The sequence below is a fragment of the Triturus cristatus genome, chromosome 9 (genome assembly GCF_964204655.1).
Source record: "Triturus cristatus chromosome 9, aTriCri1.1, whole genome shotgun sequence".
Taxonomy (NCBI): Eukaryota; Metazoa; Chordata; class Amphibia; order Caudata; family Salamandridae; genus Triturus; species Triturus cristatus.
The window spans coordinates 420,190,804-420,211,207 of NC_140592.1; the positions used below are offsets into that span (position 1 = coordinate 420,190,804).

At 45.3% G+C, this 20,404-nt stretch overlaps 1 protein-coding gene across 1 annotated transcript in view; it reads left to right on the forward strand.

Moving 5' to 3' along the window:
• Nucleotides 1-20,404, forward strand: part of LOC146798080 (cytochrome P450 2C11-like) — a 764,894-nt gene that overhangs the window by 388,720 nt on the left and 355,770 nt on the right. The window contains exon 4 of the mRNA XM_085625295.1: nt 4,956-5,132. Within this exon, the coding sequence (XP_085481421.1) occupies nt 4,956-5,132 (177 nt within the window). The remainder of the gene's footprint in view (nt 1-4,955; nt 5,133-20,404) is intronic.

Genomic DNA, 20,404 nt, shown 5'->3' on the forward strand with positions numbered 1-20,404 from the left:
AGAGAGAGAATAAAAGATGAGAAAGAGAATTTTAAGAAGTAGAAATAGAAGAAATGAAAGATAGTATGTATAGAAGAGGAAGAGAAGAAGAAATAGGTGAAACAGAAATGTGAAGTAATATTTCTTGAATTCATTTTTTTTTTTTTAAATAAATTTTACAAAATTGTAGGTATTGTGGTGATATAATCACCAAAGGGGGGATTGATGGAGCAGGTAGTGCAACATTTTGTATACCTCCTCTATTCGTGCATGAAAATACTAATTATATAAACTATTAACTATAATATTATTTAATGAGTGTTGCATGTATACTAATCAACATTATTAATTCTTGAACTACACACGGGATTTGCTATTTGCATGGCTTAATAACTCTTATAACTAAAATCTGTACACATTTTAATGATTAGTATATGTGGTGATAGAATATCGCATGATATGTGTTGCTTTTATGATGTTTGCGTTCCTGATTAAATCGAAAAGGTTAATATAATGGCTTTAAATGTCGCTATACGCTAGATAAATACAAACACATAAAGGGATTAGAAAGGGGTTAACATTAGAATCATTATTTCCATATATTAATTATTCTTTTGTGTTTGTTTTGCTTAAGTTGACATCTGGGCCTCATCCAAAATGGCCACTGACTTTGCACGAAGAAGTGGTCACTGTCTCGTGAGGCGCAGAGTCAAGTGCTCATGTATGGACAACAGCATGAACTTCTTGGTGACCTTTGCTCATCATGTTCCCAGTCCAGGATATGGACTGGGAGGTGTGCCAAGATAAGGGAACAATCAACCTTACAGTAAAATGGAACAAGCCGATACAAGAGTCGACTAGTGACCTCGCCCCTCGAACTGTACTCAGAATCTGGGAATATGAATCGGACGATCCCAACCATCCAATCACCACTGTTCTTGGCTTAAATTGTATCATGTTAACCTGGGTTTTGTATTATAAAAGCATAGTGGAATGGGAAGGGGGGTGGTCGTGACGCCTTTTTCTTGATGGTCCAGATGCTGCTTGACCGTTTGATGACTGCAACCTTTCAAAACCCTACAGGCTATGATAGATGCTTGCACGATTTCTGGTCCTTTGATAAATTTGGGACTGTAGCGTGCTGAGCAGAGGACTTTGGACTTTGAGCCTTGGCCTGTTTTATTTGGACAATTTACCACAAACTCGGTTATGCAGAGCCAATGAATTAGAGGACTCCGAATAGCCAGATTAGGTAAATATGATGTTCTGCGATTTATTTAAATTGATATAGAAATTCTAAACTTTGACGAGACAAATGCATATATAAATCATTATGAATATTTAGATAAACAAAATTAATTACCAAGAAAATATGAGTTTGTGGTTTTTCATTTAGAGAAGGATTCAGATTCTTAAAATGTGTTTTAGCTGGTTCTAAATCACCATCAACCAATCCAACTGATTGGTCCGCCGACCAAGTGGGTGGAGTGCCTAGATTTTTGCGAATAGGGATCTATAGGCGACAAAACTAATGTATATAATGTAAACTGACTCTTTCCTCCCTATAGATTATAAGGTGTTCCCCCACATGTTCAGTGCTTGAATTACTCATCCCTCCTGTGTGTGTAGACTCGTGAATGGTGACGTGTGTGAGTTGGTGTTATGGGCCCCACCAATGAATGCGTGTATGAATGAGTGTATGTGACGACGGGTCTGCGTCGCAGGGAGAACATCGGTATATGTTGTCCCCATTTCCCAGTCTTGCGCTGGATCAACTCATCTGAGCCAGACAGAATGGGTAGTGTGGGACTGTGAACATCATTTTTCACATTACAGTGTTGAATCTTGCTTGAATGTCGAACCCTGTTTGGCACACTGGAAATGAATGGAAACACGATGCCAAAACCGTTCTTATTTAGCCATTGTATGGCTGCTGATAATCCTACTTCTATTAGACTAGACGTTGTCTCTGAGTGTTACATATGACACTGGGGGCATTATTGAACAGAAGGGAAACAAGGTACCAAAACAATACTTGTATATCCATGGTCTGATCGTTGGAAAACCCTACTTTGTTCTACCAAACGTCTGTCTCTTGGTTTATTGTGGAACAGTGACTGCCCAAAACTTGAGTTTAGTGATAGATGTGGGAGGACTCTATAGTACACTCCCACACACACACAACTAGCCTTCACAGTCCAATTTTAGTTTGGCTGAAGAATTTCACCACTCTAAAAATGCCCAGAGTAGGTTTGGTTGGGCATAGAACTTTTACCCCATTGGTTAACGTGTGTACAGGGGTCAGTTCCACCCACTAGCTCACACCTGGCATAAGTGTTGCATTTCCAGGCACCCATTACAGAAGAACCCTGGACCTGACTGGAGGAATGAACTTGCTGTCTGCAATCTGAGAAAAGACATGAAAGACTTGACCTGCTCTGTCATGTATCAAGGACAGAGAAGTGGACTACAAGATTTGTAAGGCTGACCTCCTGCTCAAGATATAGGAATAAAACAGGTTTAAGGACCATTCCTGCAACTGCCCAGTTGTTTAGGGCAACTGGACCAGGTCTGGACCCTACTGTTGGCCTCTGTCTGACACCTTGTGAAACTCCAAGTGCCTCCCCATAAGTTCTCAGGACTTCAGAAGTTTACACCTGTGGTGGATTGGAACTTGAGGAACTAAAGTGAGATGGCAAAATCTTTATCTAGTACAAACCTGCTTTATGTATCTGATGTACTTCTTCACAGTCAGTGTCTAATTAAGTAAAATCTTTGAACAGGACAAACCTGCTTCATGTATCTGATATGCTTCATTGCAGTCATTGTCAAATTCCTCTTAGGCTCCGGTCTACTGTGATCATCGACTCTTATTGGCGTTTTCTGCTGCTTGCCACTATTCCTACTTAAAACTCTGTCCCCCTTACTGGATTTCGGTGCAATTTTACTTCTTATATTTGACTCTACTTATCTATTTTTGTTTGGGATTTATATTTTTTGGGATTTCTAATTTATAACTCTTTTTTTGTTCTGCATAAATACTTTACACATTACCTTGAGCTAAGCCTCTCTGGTCTGTGGTATGACTACTAGGGGGTTGACAACAGATTAATTCAATGACGTTGATTATTCACCCAGACAAGGGTAGTGAATATTCCTTGAGGTGGATAGAAATCCACCCCAAATAATAATTCAATTTATTGCACCCAGTAAATGAACTCACATCACACCTTTCTCTGCCTTTCATAAATAGCATTCTATCTTTGACAAACTAGTACTGTATTCTTGTCATATTGTGACCAGTATGGTCGAATTCTCCTTAAACCTAGAATACCAGAGTCCAATCCTTGTTTCATTGTTACTGTGTGAAAGTAATATATGTAATTGCTTGATGAAAATCACAAACTGAAATTAGGGGACATGCTATATTTTTGCATGAAGAAGTGCAAATCTGTAATTTTGTGACACACATATAGGTTATAGGTTTTTATGAAAATGAAAAAAAGCTTTCTATGGTAACAATGTAGTTACCAAAATGAAAATTGTGAAATGTCTCTATATTTAAAGACATGCTAACATTGCAGACAAAATTACTGCCTTTCCATAATATACTGAAAGATGGTATTTGATGCATAATTAATTAGAGGCACATACTGCTCATTTTGGTTCCTTGGTTCAAGAGTGCACTTACTGCTATGGTAGTTAAGCTGCTACTTCAGGACATATGTAGTGGGATTTTCATACACATTGAGCTTTTTCAATGTAATCTATATTGCTGTAATCCATCTGCCATTTGATCCTGCGATCTCTATGTAGAATTATTGTGCATGGCTGTAAGACCTATGCATCTCTGGTGTATGATATTCTGATTGTGAGATTTGTATAATTTTTGTCTTGCTATTCCTGATCCTTCCATGTAGAGTCTAAGCATATCTTATGACAAGTATCAACTTGGAATTGTTTGGGTGGAACAATTTGATTCAAAATAATGCCATGTATAAAATATATTTCTAAAAAATATTTACTCTACACCTCCTTTAAAGTTTAGTAACTGCCATTGATGTTTCCTAAACCCAGATTTAGTAAACGTTCTTGCAATGCAGCACAGCAAGTCAGACTGCTGCACTGCATTGTGTGAATGAGAGAGCGCAGAACTGTGCCATATTTACAAAGTTTTGCTCTCTCCTAGCGCTGTCGCCCTTGTGGCTGCCTATTGCCAATGCAAGCACACTCAAGGGATACCTTCCCGCACAAAAGGTATCCTTTGAGGCTTATTCCACTTTGTAAGTGTGCTTCATAATGCAACACACTTGCGAAGAGGAAGTTATGAGGAGAAATCCCTTCGGGTAGGTACAGCATATTGGAGCAAACCCATGTTTACAATTTGTTAGAAAATATGGGCTTGCATCTAAACGTATGGGTAAATGCAGGGGAGCTCCACCCATATATTGCCTACCTGACACAGGATAATGCAAGGCAGCACTATGAGCTGCATTGCATTGATGTCTTTTGTTACAAAGCAACACAAAGTCATGCAAATGAGGCTTTGCATGGCTTAATATATACAAAAATTAATCTTGCGTCAGTGCTGTATCAAAAAAGAGACACCACCCCATTGCAAAATCTTGGTCATTCTATGCCTTAGTTTTTCAAAATTATGTAATGTCAGCAAATACCACAACACCGATTGAGAAATTGATATTGCAAACACAAACTATTGATGACATTTTATTTCTCCAGTCCTGATCCAATGTTATTTCCGAAGCAAGTGGTCTATAGAAGCTGATGTTTCCTTTCAATCCCAGTAATTACACTTATAACAACTACTTAATCCAAATTCCAATGTAAAGTGAAATTAAAATTTGGAGGTTTTCTTGAGCAGCATCACTATTTCTTAAAATATTGTTGACCACTAAAGCTAATTAATGAATAAAGGCCTGATGTGGCTTATTTTTGCTTTGAATTTCTCTTTACAGTTGTATGAGATGTATCCAAGGATAATGGATCACCTACCTGGACCTCACAAGAGAATGTTTGAGCTTTTTAAGTATCTGGAAGACTTCATTGTAGAAAGAGTAGAACAGAACCAGAAAACCCTGGATCCCAACAACCCAAGAGATTACATTGACTGCTTTCTCATTCAAAGAGAGAAGGTAATCTATATTTACCCTTTACAAATAGTCGATAAACCATAATTGCATAATTAAAGTTTAAAAAAATATTTTTTATAGAGCAAATGTCCATATTTATTCACCATTGCCCACTATTACATTTGCCTTGAATAGTAGCCAAATACATTTTCAAATTGGATTATTTTGGTGAAAGCTTTGGGATTACCATTCAGAACTAAAAAAACAAGCAACAATAATTATCATTCATGTACAGGGTCGGGGAAATTTTGCTTAGTTTAAATAGATAATTCCATTGTTTGTCCAGATAGTTTTTATATACAGAATGAGAGGGGATTTTGTGATTTTATTCCCAGGTATTTCTATCTGTGAATAGTTCTCCTATTATACTATGGACACCATAATCTGTCCAGAATTGAAGAATAATTGTCTTTAGGTCATATCAATTCATGCACGTATTTTGATGGAATCTACTGTCAAATTATTTAGTCATGATTTTAAATGAGTGTGCAAATCCCCTTGATTAATTTTTTTAAACTATGATGCACTGGCATGCACTGATTAGAGCAGCATCTCTTTACATGCACAATCTGTTATGATAACTAATTCTGGATTTCTATAAAATCATGGAAAGCAAACACATAACATTTAGAATTCTTTTATCCATAATATCATCCACTGCTGTTGTACCAGGTTGACCTTTACCCACTAAGAGAAGGTAGACTAAAATCACAACATTATTCAGTACTTTGTGTGTTCTTTCAGAAATGATAGAATTTGGTTTTGAATCATTACATAATTTAAAGCCATACATTACTTCTTGTATCATGAGTACTGGATTGCATTTATTCCTAATTTAAATTCCCTGCTTAGTAACTTTCAGGTTATTTGTGATACAAAAACAAGAAAAATACTTTTTATTTATTCATGTTTTTTTTTTTTGCTTGAAAAGATACACATTAAAAAATGAGTGAAGCAACCTGACAGAGTGTCACCATAGAAATATGTTTGCTGTGGCAGCATGAGTGACAGTAACTAAATAAATATGCATGAAGCCGGAAGCACTTCTGAAAACATCCATTAAAAAAAATTGAATTATATAATTAGAGCCCCATGAGAGTTATGTTAGGAAACCTTATCAAACAGATCCTAGTTCTAGGACACCCCCGCGCCGCACGGCCACCAGCTGCTGCGTGTGCCTCCCCGCCTTGTGCCTCGCTGTCCCGGCTCTGCCGCGTGACCACGCCCCCTGCCACCGAGCGGCGTGGTCTGTGCTAGCTTCCTGGCATGTGTACCTGTCTCTGTTGTTGTCACTCGATTTGTATTGATTTGTATTGACTTGTAAGCTGTTCTGTTGAATTGTTTTATTCCCGGTTCGTGTGGCGCAAGGGTAGGTTAAACGGCCTGTCCCGGTAACAACATTGACTACACCAGAAGTCTGGTGTTACGGGGGGCGCAACGAATACGGACAGAAGCAGGGATATACACCCACATAGGTTTCCCCCATTGCATATGGTGAGACCATTGTCCCATTATACACGTGGCAGGTAACTATTGTACTCCCCACAGTGTGTGGATAGTTAATTGATAACTAGGTCCTGAAGAATTGCCATGGATCACTAGACCACTAGGCATGAAACATGTTGACCATCACAGAAGAGCATAGCTTAGCTGAACCCTAACGTCAGTCAGCTGCCACTCTGTTTCCTGTTTTTAATCAAGTGGATAGCCTTTCCTAAATAAAGTCCTGTTTGTGGACTATCCAACTTGTTTTAATCACTCACATACATCCACACCTACACCACTAGGCCCCTCACACACACCACATCATACGGCCAGGAACTAAAGATCTCCGCCAAAGAGCCCCTTTAAGGGTGCCCGTCGGGGATTGCAGCGCCGTCCCGACGAGGAGCAGGTCCATATGATGAAGCATGACACCTAGCTTGCTGGGTGTGTGAGGACCCTAGTTCCGACTAGAGGAATTCCCCTTCCTCCTTACACAGTCTCTTCCTGACACTCTCTCTCTCCCTTTGTGCCTGAGGAACTGCATACTCTATTTTTCTCACAAATTGTTTTATTCCCCCATTTGTGCCTGTTTTGCCTCCGTTTTTGCCGTCCCCGTCTCATCCCTCCCCGCTCCCCGCTTCCCGCCATCACCGCTAGCCCCGCCCCTTTCTTTGTGTACCCTCCCCGCTCCCGCCTCCCAGCTGCTCCGCCCCCCGCGCACTTGGCCATATATGGCGACCGTGCGACGCAGGTGAGTGTGACCTAGTTCTAGGACACCCCCGCGCCGCACGGCCACCAGCTGCTGCGTGTGCCTCCCCGCCTTGTGCCTCGCTGCCCCGGCTCCGCCGCGTGACCACGCCCCCTGCCACCGAGCGGCGTGGTCTGTGCTAGCTTCCTGGCCTGTGTACCTGTCTCTGTTGTTGTCACTCGATTTGTATTGATTTGTATTGACTTGTAAGCTGTTCTGTTGAATTGTTTTATTCCCCCATTTGTGCCTGTTTTGCCTCCGTTTTTGACGTCCCCGTCTCATCCCTCCCCGCTCCCCGCTTCCCGCTTCCCGCCATCACCGCTTGCCCCGCCCCTTTTTTTGTGTACCCTCCCCGCTCCCGCCTCCCAGCTGCTCCGCCCCCCCGCGCACTTCGCCATATATGGCGACCGTGCGAACGCGCAGCGGTCACGCGCAGCGGGTGCGCCGATTGTGCGCCGAAGGCGCGCCAAAGGTAAGCCCGTCTACGCACGTCCGCGCCTGGATCGTGCCCAGTGCCAGGACCCCTGGCCCGCGGGGACCCCGACCGACCCGCCAGACGTACGACGCCGCCACCCTCAACGCACTCAACACCGGCCGAACCCCGGGATGCCACCAAGCCACCCCGAGACGCACCCACGGACCCTTCAGCTGCCTCGCCTGCAAGTTCACCTGCATCCGGACCTGCCCCGCACCAGCACCCGCCAAGCCGAACACCAGCAGCAACCACCTCAAGTGCATCCTGCTCAACACCCGCTCCGTCCACAGACACGCCATCGAACTCTGGAACCTCCTAGACACCACAGCCCCTGACGTCGCCTTCCTCACGGAGACCTGGATGAACGCCTCCTCAGCGCCCGACATCGCCATCGCCATCCCAGAGGGCTACAAGATCACCCGGAGGGACCGCACCGCCAACCAGGTGGGAGGAGGCATCGCCATCATCCACAGGAACACCATCTGTGTCACGACCAGCACCGACAACACCCTAACCACCGCCGAACACCTGCATTTCCAGATCCACACCGACCCGATTACCACCCTCAGAGGCACCCTGATCTACCGACCCCCGGGGCCACGCACTCAATTCAGCGAGGACATCGCCGAATTCATCAGCCCGCACGCCCTCCCCTCCGCTGACTACATCCTCCTGGGGGACCTCAACTTCCACCTGGAGAACAACAACGACCACAACACCAGCACCCTGCTCGACAACCTCGCCAACCTTGGACTCAAGCAACTGGTGAGCACCCCCACCCACCTCGCCGGACACACACTCGACGCCATCTTCTCATCCAGCAAAGACATCGCTTTCAACCACGCCACAGAACTCCACTGGACGGACCACAGCTGTGTCCACTTCACCTTCGAAAGGACGATGATCCACCACCACCAGCAACAGGTCGCCCGTAGAAGCTGGAACAAGATCACCGCCGACCAGCTCGCCGCCTCCCTGAGCCAGCACCCTCCGGCCAGCTTAGTGAACCCCAGCCAGGCCGCCGACAACCTCACGAAGTGGATCAGCAACTGCGCAGACGTACTCGCCCCTTTGAGGACCCCGCCCAGCAGACCCGGCAGCAAGAAAGCCCCATGGTTTACCGACGAACTCAAGAGCTCCAAGAAGAACTGCCGAGCCCTCGAGAAACTCTGGAGAAAGGAACCCACACCGGACAACAGGACCACCCTCAAGCTCGCCACCCCGAAGCACCACCAACTGATCCGCGCCACCAAGAAAACGGCTTTCAAGAACCGACTGGACAACAACGCACACAACTGCAAGGAACTCTTCAACATCGTGAAAGAGCTCTCCAACCCCAACGCCGGAAACAACGACATCACCCCTTCGCAAGACCTCTGCAACTCCCTCGCCTCCTACTTCCACAACAAGATCACGGACATACACAACAGCTTCAGCACTCAACCGACCCACGCCACGACCACAGCAACGCCGCCCACCACCACCCTCCGAGCCTGGACTCCGATCAGCACCGAAGACACCATCCGCATGATGAACTCCGTCCACTCCGGATCTCCAACCGACCCCTGCCCTCACCACGTCTTCAACAAAGCCGACGCTGTCATCGCACCCCACCTGCGGGACATCATCAACACCTCCTTCGACACCGCCACCTTCCCCGAGAGCTGGAAGCACGCCGAACTCAGCGCTCTACTCAAGAAACCCACAGCAGACCCCACCGAACTCAAGAATTACCGCCCCATCTCGCTACTCCCGTTTCCAGCCAAAGTCATCGAGAAGACCGTCAACAAGCAGCTGGCCGCCTTCCTCGAGACGAACGGATCCCTCGACCCCTCACAGTCCGGCTTCCGAGCCAACCTCAGCACCGAGACCGCCCTCATCGCCGCCACCGACGACATCCGAGCCCTGATGGACAACGGAGAGACAGCGGCCCTCATCCTCCTAGACCTCTCCGCAGCTTTCGACACGGTCTGCCACCGCACCCTAGTGCAGCGCCTCGGCAACGTCGGAATCCAGGAGAAGGCACTGGAATGGATCGTCTTGAGGTTCTGGACTTTTAAGAGTCCAGAGGTGTCAGGGAAACAACACCCGAAGACCCCTGAGTTCCTCCTGTCTCGGTGCACAAATAAACAGAGACACGGGCTTCTCGATGGCGGCGTCAAAGACCAAGGTTTATTTACTGCAGGGACACAGAAGTCATAGGAACCACACAGAGGCAGAATCTACGAGACTGTTCAAATTGCATTAAGTGGGTCGTTTCTTAAATACAAGAAAAATGTCTTGGGGCAACATTACACGAAAATTTCTCATGCCTAACCCGGTATCCCAAACAGACAATAAATAAATATCAAACAATGACTAGTTGTAGGTTTTCGGTATTCGATCAGGCTCTCTTGTCAGTTCTTCATTCTCTACTTGATCCTCCCCGTCATAAAAATCATAACCTCCCCATTGTAAAAGCCCAGAAGGAAAGGAGCAGTGCCAGGTGCAAAGGATTGAAATGTAGGATAAGAGGTGTTTACGGATCATAAACGGGCATGGCTACCGTCTTCGGCCTTTCAGTCAGGATAACGGACCCGAGAACCAGTATAGCAGGACTGGCCTTAGGCAAGGGAGGCAGCTTGATTCTGCCTAGTCATGCAGCGTCAGCCTTTCTCGGGCTCGAGCTTACGTGTCCTTAACAAGGTGACTCTGCCGGGGTCATCGTTCGTTCATTGACTATGTGAGGGCAAGAAACAAGATGGATGCCGTAACTAAAATGGATGCCATGACTTTTACGAAAGAATGCCCTATTTTCCAGTGAATCCATGCTAGTTGCGCAGCGAAAACACTGTCATGTATACAATGGATCATTTGCGGTTCATTGGTACCGAATTCGTGTCAGTACTACGATACCGAATTTACGGGTTCGGATCGCTACAGAACCTCAGACCGTCCTTTTGCCCTTACATAGGCAATAATTCACTCTATGTCACAGTCCATTTCTATGTTCATTAGGTCACTGATATGTTGTTGTAGCATTACTCTATCTCGTGGTGCATCTCTGAAAACAGGTGGTCTTCTTACGCATGATGAAACACAAACGCTACATAAGGCAGGGCCACACTGAATAATGAGACAGCACGAAAATAAAAATACTAACGTAACACCAATGACCATTAGAACCTTTCACCCCCATGCAGATAACAGATTCCAGAACCATCCCATTAGTGACCAGTCACCTTCCTCTACGTGAATGGGGTCGGAAATTTTATGTAACTTAGAGATGGCCTTGTATACTGTTGGTGCATTATCTGGGATAAAAACGCAGCAACTTGATTGGATCATCTTGCATACCCCACCTCGATCTGCAAGTAACACATCAAGAACCATACGGTTCTGTAACGTCATGAGGCGATCCGCTTGAAGTTCAGCTGTCAGATTACTAAGGGCACCTGTAGTTTCGGTAATGGTGGATTCAACTACTCGTGTTAGTTGACGCAGGTTTCTACTGTTGGCCATAGGCCCCCAGAATGGGAGGAAACCCTTGAAAAAGTCTCCTGCCTCCTGGCCAGCAGTATCTTCTTTACTGAATACACCTCTCACAACTCTCGTTTTGTGAAAGTCCGGTGCAGCAGTGTATGTCGTTTTGTGAAAGTCCGGTGCAGCAGTGTATGTCGGAGGTAACAGTTGAGCGATATAACATGAGCCTGAGAAGTCAGCGGGAAGCCATGTATATGCTCTGTCTTGACAAACAAAATAGGTACCCTTAGCGGCTAAGAATGCAGGGGAAGATTGTGACGGGAACACGTATGTTTCAATACAGTCACTCTTCCCTAGTCGAGCTTTCGGATTCCTCCCATTCCCTTGCAAACAGACCTGACCTTGGTGAGGTACGACCCAGATCGGAGTCGAGCTCTTACGTTTGTTCTCGCCCAAAGTAATGCCATATTCTGTAATGTTCCACCCCATGTAAACTCGCAACTCATCCTTGGGAATGTACGGAGTATTATTGACATCTCTCACCATGTCAGTGATTCCTTTTACCAAGGCTCTATTAGCAGAGTTATACCGGGTGGAACGCGGAGGTCGTGGAGGGTAGGTCTCTAGAGCATAGGCGAACATGGTCTGAAATGCCCAGAATGATCCATTATAACTAAAAGGCAGAACCAAATAAGGGATGCCCTTGTCCATGGTATGTGGTATCAGGCCACATACCCAGCAGTTTGTTGTGTTGACTACTAGTTGATGTTGGTGCAAGAGTTGAATGAAAGTGTTATTTATAAACTCTGAGCGTCGAGCTTGCTCGTGGGCAGGAAAAGGGTGGAAAGAATGAATAGTACCAATAGTCGGGGAAACAGAAATATGGGGAGATACTGTAGACGTAATAGGTGCAAAGATCAATTGAATACCAAAAATAATTCCGCCTACCAGAGTTATAAAAACAATCAGAAGTGTCAGGGCACATTGGATTAGGAAACATTTACTATACAAAATGTCATATAATTTTGTCTTGTGCACATTTATGACTTTAACCCGTCGTAATTCAGGAAGCTCCATCTTCTACAACCGTTCGCAACGGATGGTTTGTACCTGTTAAAAACTTACCTCTGTTTATCCTGGGAGTTCCCAAGACAAACAGAAGAAACCGACCTATTGTCTGATTCCCTGTAAATTAAAACAAGGCACACGTTACGACCCTACGGTAACCCAGACGGCAAGGTAAGAGGATAGTAAAAAAATAAAAGCAAACTTCCTGACTGTACGGGATGCAATGCGATCAAAACAGTTTTACAGTTTTCAAACAGAAATGTAATAATGCAATGTCATCAGTTCATCACATGAGATCGTAGATTGTATCTGTACTTTCCAGGTCTTGTTTGGTCTTGGAAGAGCTGATCCACAGGTGCAGAAATGTTCGACTCCACAGGTGACAAGTGTTCACTTTGTGCAATACTCGGTTCAGGATTCAAGGGAGTGGTTTCTGCTGAGGTGTCAAAGTTCTGTGTCTCTGTTCGTGGGTGGTCCGTTAGGTACTCTGCATCACTGAAAGGGATGTGCCTAGGAACAGGTTCTGTCTCGGATACACCAATTCCCTGTCTAACCCAGTTGTCATAAGGGAGTGGAAGAGGGACACGCTTCGTGTGGCTGGCGTGCACCTAATTTTTCCTGCCAGCTAGGCGTACTGCAGTTCTGGTTACGAGGAGGACCTGGAACGGGCCCATGAATCTTGGCTGAAGGTTTCGGGTACGTTCAAAGTTCCGCACCACAACCTGGTCACCGGGTTTCAACGTATGGCCTGGACTCTCCGGCGGTTTAGGCAAGGATTCGAATACCTGTTGATGAATAAGGCTCAGTTCAGCAGTCAGATCATGAAGGTAATCAATCAACATTAGGTATTCAATTTGTTTAAATTCCTTTGGCCTAGGGACTCCCCAAACATTAGCAGGGCGGCCGAACACAATCTGATATGGACTAAGCCCTACTAGAGAGTGTACAGTCGCTCTGGTGGACAGTAAAGCTAAAGGCAGTGCGTCTGGCCAAGATAGACCAGTGGAAGCTTGAATTTTCACAAGTTTCAGCTTCAGAGTGCCATTGTACCCTTCAACCAAACCCGCTGACTGTGGGTGATTCGCACTGTGGAATTTTTGTACAATTCCTAGACCTGCACATACACTCTTCATAACTTTCCCTACAAACTCACTTCCGTTGTCCGACCAAACAATCCGTGGCATACCATACCTAGGGAAGTATTCTTTGAGGAGGATTTTGGCAGTGGACATGGCAGTGTTATCCTTTAATGGGGATGCCTCAATCCATCTTGAAAAGGCACATACTACCACTAGGACATACTTAAGATTGTTACACCTGTCCATGTGGATATAATCCAACTGAATCACTTCAAAGGGACAAGAAGGGGGAGCAAAATGACCAGTTGGGGTTGGGGTTCCCTTGCCAGGATTATGCATCAGGCATACCATGCAATTTTTCACCACTCTTTCCGCACACTTAGTAATTCCATCGTTCTTCCATACTGGAGCTAACAGTTTACAAATCCCTTTCGAACTGATGTGCGCCGCTCCATGCGCCATCGTGACTACTGCGAGCACATACGCATCAGGTAACATCCAACGCTGCTGTTCAGACAGATCAATCCAACATCCACTCGAATCCATTTTACCCGTTTTCTCCTTCCATTCATTCTTCTCATTTTCAGTTGCCTCATTCTGGATTGCTTTCACACTATCAATCGTATTCTCACACATTCCTGATTCAGCAATCCATCTTGCAGACGTTGCAACGTACATTCGACTCAACATGTTCTTGGCCGTTTCTTTAGCGACCTCATCAGCAAACGCATTCCCTCGGCCAACATCATCCGTGATCTTTCGATGTGCACTGCACTTCACAATCGCAACTTCATTCGGTAGGGTCAGGGATTCCAATACATCGCTGACTAACTGTCCATGTTGGATCTTAGTTCCATGTGACGTGAGAAAACCTCTTTCTCTCCAGAGACGCCCAAAATTGTGTGCAACACCGAAGGCGTACTGGCTATCAGTAAACACATTCACTCACTTTCCCTCAGCTAAAACACACGCTCTTGTCAATGCAATTAATTCTGCTGCTTGGGCAATATTCTGACTCACTCTTGCAGTCTCAACAATCGTACTCAAAGTCGTAACTGCATACGCGGCCGTCACATCACCATTCTGTAATTTGAAGCACGACCCATCGACATATAACGTGCCGTCTGGGTCTGATAACGGAGTATCTTTTAAATCAATTCTACCTTTTGTCTCTTCCTCAGTTCTGAAACAACAATCATGGGGCTCTGAATCACTCGACTCCTGAGTAGTCGGCAACAGTGTTGCTGGATTCAATATGTTACATCGCTTGATCTGAATGTGACTTGCCAAAAGCGTCAGCTCATAGCCTGATAATCTAGCACTGGTGAGGTGCTGAGTTTTCGTTCGATTCATGAGTGTATCCACAGCATGTGGAACCATGACTATTAACATGTTGTTCATGACTAGTCCAGCAGACTGTCGAATAGACACTGCAGTTGCTGCTGTAGCTCTCAAACAACTTGGCAATGCTCTGGCTACCGGATCTAATGTGAATGAGAAATATGCACAAGGCCGCTGTTTGTCGCCAAATTGTTGCGTTAATACACTCAATGCACAGCCTTCTCTTTCATGGACATATAGAGTAAACGGCTTACTGTAGTCAGGGGTACCCAACACAGGCGCTGAACACAACGCATCACGTAAATCAGAGAAGCTCTGTTGACATTCATCAGACCATGGCAAAGGGCTCGGAACACCTTTTCCAGTCAGGGCTACCAATGGTTTTGCCATGAGAGAAAAATTTGGGATCCATTGCCTACAGTATGACGTAATACCCAAAAACGCACGCACTTCTCTTTGTGTGCTTGGTACAGTCATCTGCGAAATTGCTTTAATTCTCTCTGGGGTCAACCTTCTTCCCTCCTTTGACAAAAGATGACCTAAGTAGGTCACTTCTTGGCAACAATATTGCAGTTTAGAAGGTGACACCTTGTGATGTAAGTCTGACAAATGACGCAACAAAGAAATTGTAGCTGCTTTGCAAGTTTCCTTGTCATCAGCGGCTAGTAAAAGATCGTCTACGTATTGGATCAGAGCAACACCATGAGGAAGTACAAGGGCATCTAATTGACTCTTTAATGCTTGGCTATAAATTGAAGGGCTTTCACAATAACCTTGTGGAGCGCGTTTGAATCTGAAACTACGACCTCCTAAGGAGAAACCGAAAATGTCTCTACTTTCCTCGGCTATGGGAATGCTGAAAAATGCATTTTTCAAGTCAATCACTGTAAACCATGAAGCTGAGGCAGGAATCAACGTCAGTAATGCAGTGATATCTGGTACCACAGGAAACTGTGGAATCACTATTTTGTTAACCTCTCTGAGGTCAATCACAAATCTGTAGATTGGAGGTTTGGAAGGATCAGTGCGTTTCAAGATCGGCAAAACAGGACTATTGCAGACATTTCCTCTCGTTTCCTCTATCACATCTTTCTGTATCAAGTCTTTCACAATCAGCAAGAGTGCTTGTTCACCTTCATTTGAAATCCGATACTGTGGGATTCGTGGAAATTTAACATTCGCTTTTAGACTCACCACATAAGGGGGAATTTCCAAGAGGCCTACATCGTTAGGACCAGTTGCCCAAAGAGTATCAGGGAGAGAACGCAGCTCCGATGGGAGCTTATCCATCGACATGTACATTGGAGAAATGACTCTCTTGCCTAATGTGAGCTGTACTCCCGAAGGAGAACAGTACAGTGTCGCATGCAGGCGTTTCAACAGGTCTAAACCAAGCAGATTCTCATTACAACCGGTTGTTAGGATGAGGGGTGCTTCTAGCTCGCATGGCCCAACAGAGATAGATAAAGGACTGGACACAGGATTGTGAACAGGGGCGCCTGAGAAACCTACTGAAGTGTTCGTTAAGCCGGACAAAGGTGCGCCAGGGAGTTTCGCATGCATAATTGAACTTTTTGCCGCACCAGTATCCAACAGAAACGGTTCGACCACGTCTGAGGTAACTACTGCGACATAAGGTCCACTCTGATCAACTGGAACTGATACTACTCCCTCTCTCTGCCTGCGGCTGTCCTATTGTTCGCTTCTTTGAATCTCTTCATTATGATCATAGTAATCTTCAACATGATACTGTGGAGATCTACCTGGTTGCGTAGGTTGTATATTTCGCTGATCGAAATAATTCGCTTGGCGATCAGTCTGTGGTGTCATCGTACCACGCCCTCTACCTCTAGGAGCTTGCATAAACCCAACATTACCTCTCTGAGCTGGGATACCACTAGTTTGTGGGTGTAGTACTGGACACTCATTCTTATAATGACCCTCCTTTTTACAATAAGCACACTGATTCCATGCTAACTGTTGTCGGGGAAAATTATAATTAAGTCTTTGGGCCGTCCCTTGCTGAAATTGTGGCTGCTGTTGAAACTGGGGTCGCTGCTGTGAATCTGACTGATTCGAACGAGGCGGATATGCCTGTTGCAAAAGAACTTTGGTTTTTAAATCTTTCGTTTTCTTTTCTGATTTTTCCTTCTCTTCTTTCTCTCTATTCTCGTAGTACTGAGCAGTTGCGAGTATCTGTGCTGTCGTGGACACTGCCCATGCACTTTCTGAATCCTTTAACTTGTTACTAAGCTCAGGTAATAAATTAAACACAAACTTGTCGACAAACAATCTCTGGCCTCCCTCAGTACTCATATCTTGCCCACTGTGATCTACGAAGGTCTCTTCAAATCTAGTGAAGAAGTCAGAGACGCTTTCGTCCTTTTTCTGTTTGCATGCCGATAGTTTATCCCAATTTACCCGTAACGCTGGCATCAGCGTTTTCATTAGATTAATTATTCTGCCAGGTAAGTCAGCAATCAGAGGTTCAGGTTTAGCTCCACCAACCTGCTGTGCATCTGCCGCTACGATAGCTGGCCAATCACCTCCTAAGGCGACTGGGTGGTTCTCTTGCCGAATCTTGGCCCATATAGGCTGTGGTACTACATTACCAAATAGCATTTCAATGTCTGCCAAATTCATGATACATGCTTGAACTGTTTGCGTTAATTCTTTATAATAACCAGCAGGATTTTTACGCGGGTCTGGCAATGCTTGTTTTACCGCTAGTACTTCAGCTCGCTTCCAAGGGATGTGTATCCATACTCTCTGGAATTGCGCTGGAGCAGCTACAATATTATTAGCCCCATCAGCGGCAACTGCTTCGCACCATATGGGCGGAACTTCCCTCATCGGATACTGACCTCGTCTTTTTCTAGTTATCGGTGTACCATCAGGGTCTCTCGTCGCCCTAAAAGGGGACTCATCCCTATAAGCTAAAATCAATTCTATCGCTCTCCCTACTTCTGAACCTATCACCATTCCTGCGGCGAATTTCTGCTGAATATTTATTAAATCAGAGGGGACTGTATCTAAGTCATCATCTTCCCATTCCTCACGCACAAGAGAACACATCACGTCAAAAACATAACGTTGAGTTGGTTCATTCCATTGCATAAATTTGTCTAACACTCTTCGTGCATCATACTTCGCAGCTTTCGACATCCACCTAAGAGCTGTCGAATCTAACGTGTCTCGTTCCTCGGGACCAGGAAGCTGGCTACGTCTCTGTATAGAGTCAGAAACGGGGGTCCCAATTAAAGACCTGTAGAGAGGAGTTAAGATATTAGTTACAGAGTCGGTTATTTTCCGACGAACGGAAAGCGGAGTCAGAATGTTTACAGGGTTCGGGAACAGAGCAGCTGGAGCGGATGATATAGTAAGGGTAGGAGTAGTAGGTAAAGCAGTTTGCGAAACGATAGGCAAAGGCGGAACAGGCGACCCAGGAAGAGGGGGTGCCGTAGGATCATTGATCACGGGAAAGACAGGAGCTGGATTCAAAGGAAGTGGAGCACCTATTCCAGGCTGACCAGCAGCTGGCTGTACAACAGGTAGTAACTGTGGTGCTGTAATACCCTGTGCATACGGTGGAGGTGAGCTTAACAGGTAAGACAACAAAGGATCCTTCTCAAGGTCCTCCATCGGCTTAGCAGGACAAGATGGCAGTACAGGGTAACATTTATCAATCGCCAAATTATGTTTTCTATTCGCTATCTCTATTGCTTTTTCAGTCTCGTTGACATGCAGCTGCCTAGCAGACTCCATTAAGGTCAACCCTTTCTCTTTCTGTTCTTTCTTCGTTTTCCTAATTTCTCTCTGTTTGGCTTCTTTGCGCCATACGCGAAAAGAATCAAACATTGCCGGCCGGGCTTTTTTCTTGAACAACTTCATTTCTAAATTATCTAGTATTTCCGTTTCGAAACTACCATGCGGTGGCCAACTAAGGACACCATCTTTCTTGGTATAACGGACCCATACTTCATTATACGTAATAGGACCCACACCATGTTTACAGTAGATCTCATATGTAGGAGTCCCAATCGGAGGAACCGAACACGAATCCTCCAACCGTGAATCCCCGTTGCAACGTAATAAGGACAAGAAACAATTGTTGCCCCTAGTCATGACTACAAAGACAAATTCCAACCAAAATGCGCAGAGAACTTAGGCCTACCAAAATGAACCAATACCAAATACAAAGATTATCTTAACAAGAGCAACCAATGATAATCTACAAATCCAAAACAAACGTATCCAAATGACCAGACTGAGCACAACCCATACTTAACTGAAATGTGGAAGACGTCACCAAGGAGAACCCGTCTACGTCTCGCCGTACTAAGGTCTGCACCTCGGGTCCAAGACAGGGCGACAGTCAAGGCAGCGGTCCTCTGTAGCCGTCTGGGAACGGGAACCCTCGTGGAAGAGATCGTCGGGCCACTTTTACGACATGCAGGGATCGATGAAGCGGGGTACCTCCCTCCGGAATCTTCACACGAAACTTCTCGAACTTTTCAGGCTTTGGACCGGTACCGAATGACGTCGCCCCACGTTGGGCGCCAATTTGAGGTTCTGGACTTTTAAGAGTCCAGAGGTGTCAGGGAAACAACACCCGAAGACCCCTGAGTTCCTCCTGTCTCGGTGCACAAATAAACAGAGACACGGGCTTCTCGATGGCGGCGTCAAAGACCAAGGTTTATTTACTGCAGGGACACAGAGGTCATAGGAACCACACAGAGGCAGAATCTACGAGACTGTTCAAATTGCATTAAGTGGGTCGTTTCTTAAATACAAGAAAAATGTCTTGGGGCAAAATTACACGAATATTTCTCATGCCTAACCCGGTATCCCAAACAGACAATAAATAAATATCAAACAATGACTAGTTGTAGGTTTTCGGTATTCGATCAGGCTCTCTTGTCAGTTCTTCATTCTCTACTTGATCCTCCCCGTCATAAAAATCGTAACCTCCCCATTGTAAAAGCCCAGAAGGAAAGGAGCAGTGCCAGGTGCAAAGGATTGAAATGTAGGATAAGAGGTGTTTACGGATCATAAACGGGCATGGCTACCGTCTTCGGCCTTTCAGTCAGGATAACGGACCCGAGAACCAGTATAGCAGGACTGGCCTTAGGCAAGGGAGGCAGCTTGATTCTGCCTAGTCATGCAGCGTCAGCCTTTCTCGGGCTCGAGCTTACGTGTCCTTAACAAGGTGACTCTGCCGGGGTCATCGTTCGTTCATTGACTATGTGAGGGCAAGAAACAAGATGGATGCCGTAACTAAAATGGATGCCATGACTTTTACGACAGAATGCCCTATTTTCCAGTGAATCCATGCTAGTTGCGCAGCGAAAACACTGTCATGTATACAATGGATCATTTGCGGTTCATTGGTACCGAATTCGTGTCAGTACTACGATACCGAATTTACGGGTTCGGATCGCTACAGAACCTCAGTCTCCTTCCTCGACGGAAGAACGCAGAGAGTCCGCCTACCACCGTACAAGTCAGAGGCAACCGAAGTCATCTGCGGCGTCCCTCAAGGATCCTCGCTGAGCCCTACCCTCTTCAACGTCTACATGTGCTCCCTCGCGGCCATCGCACGTCAACACAACCTCAA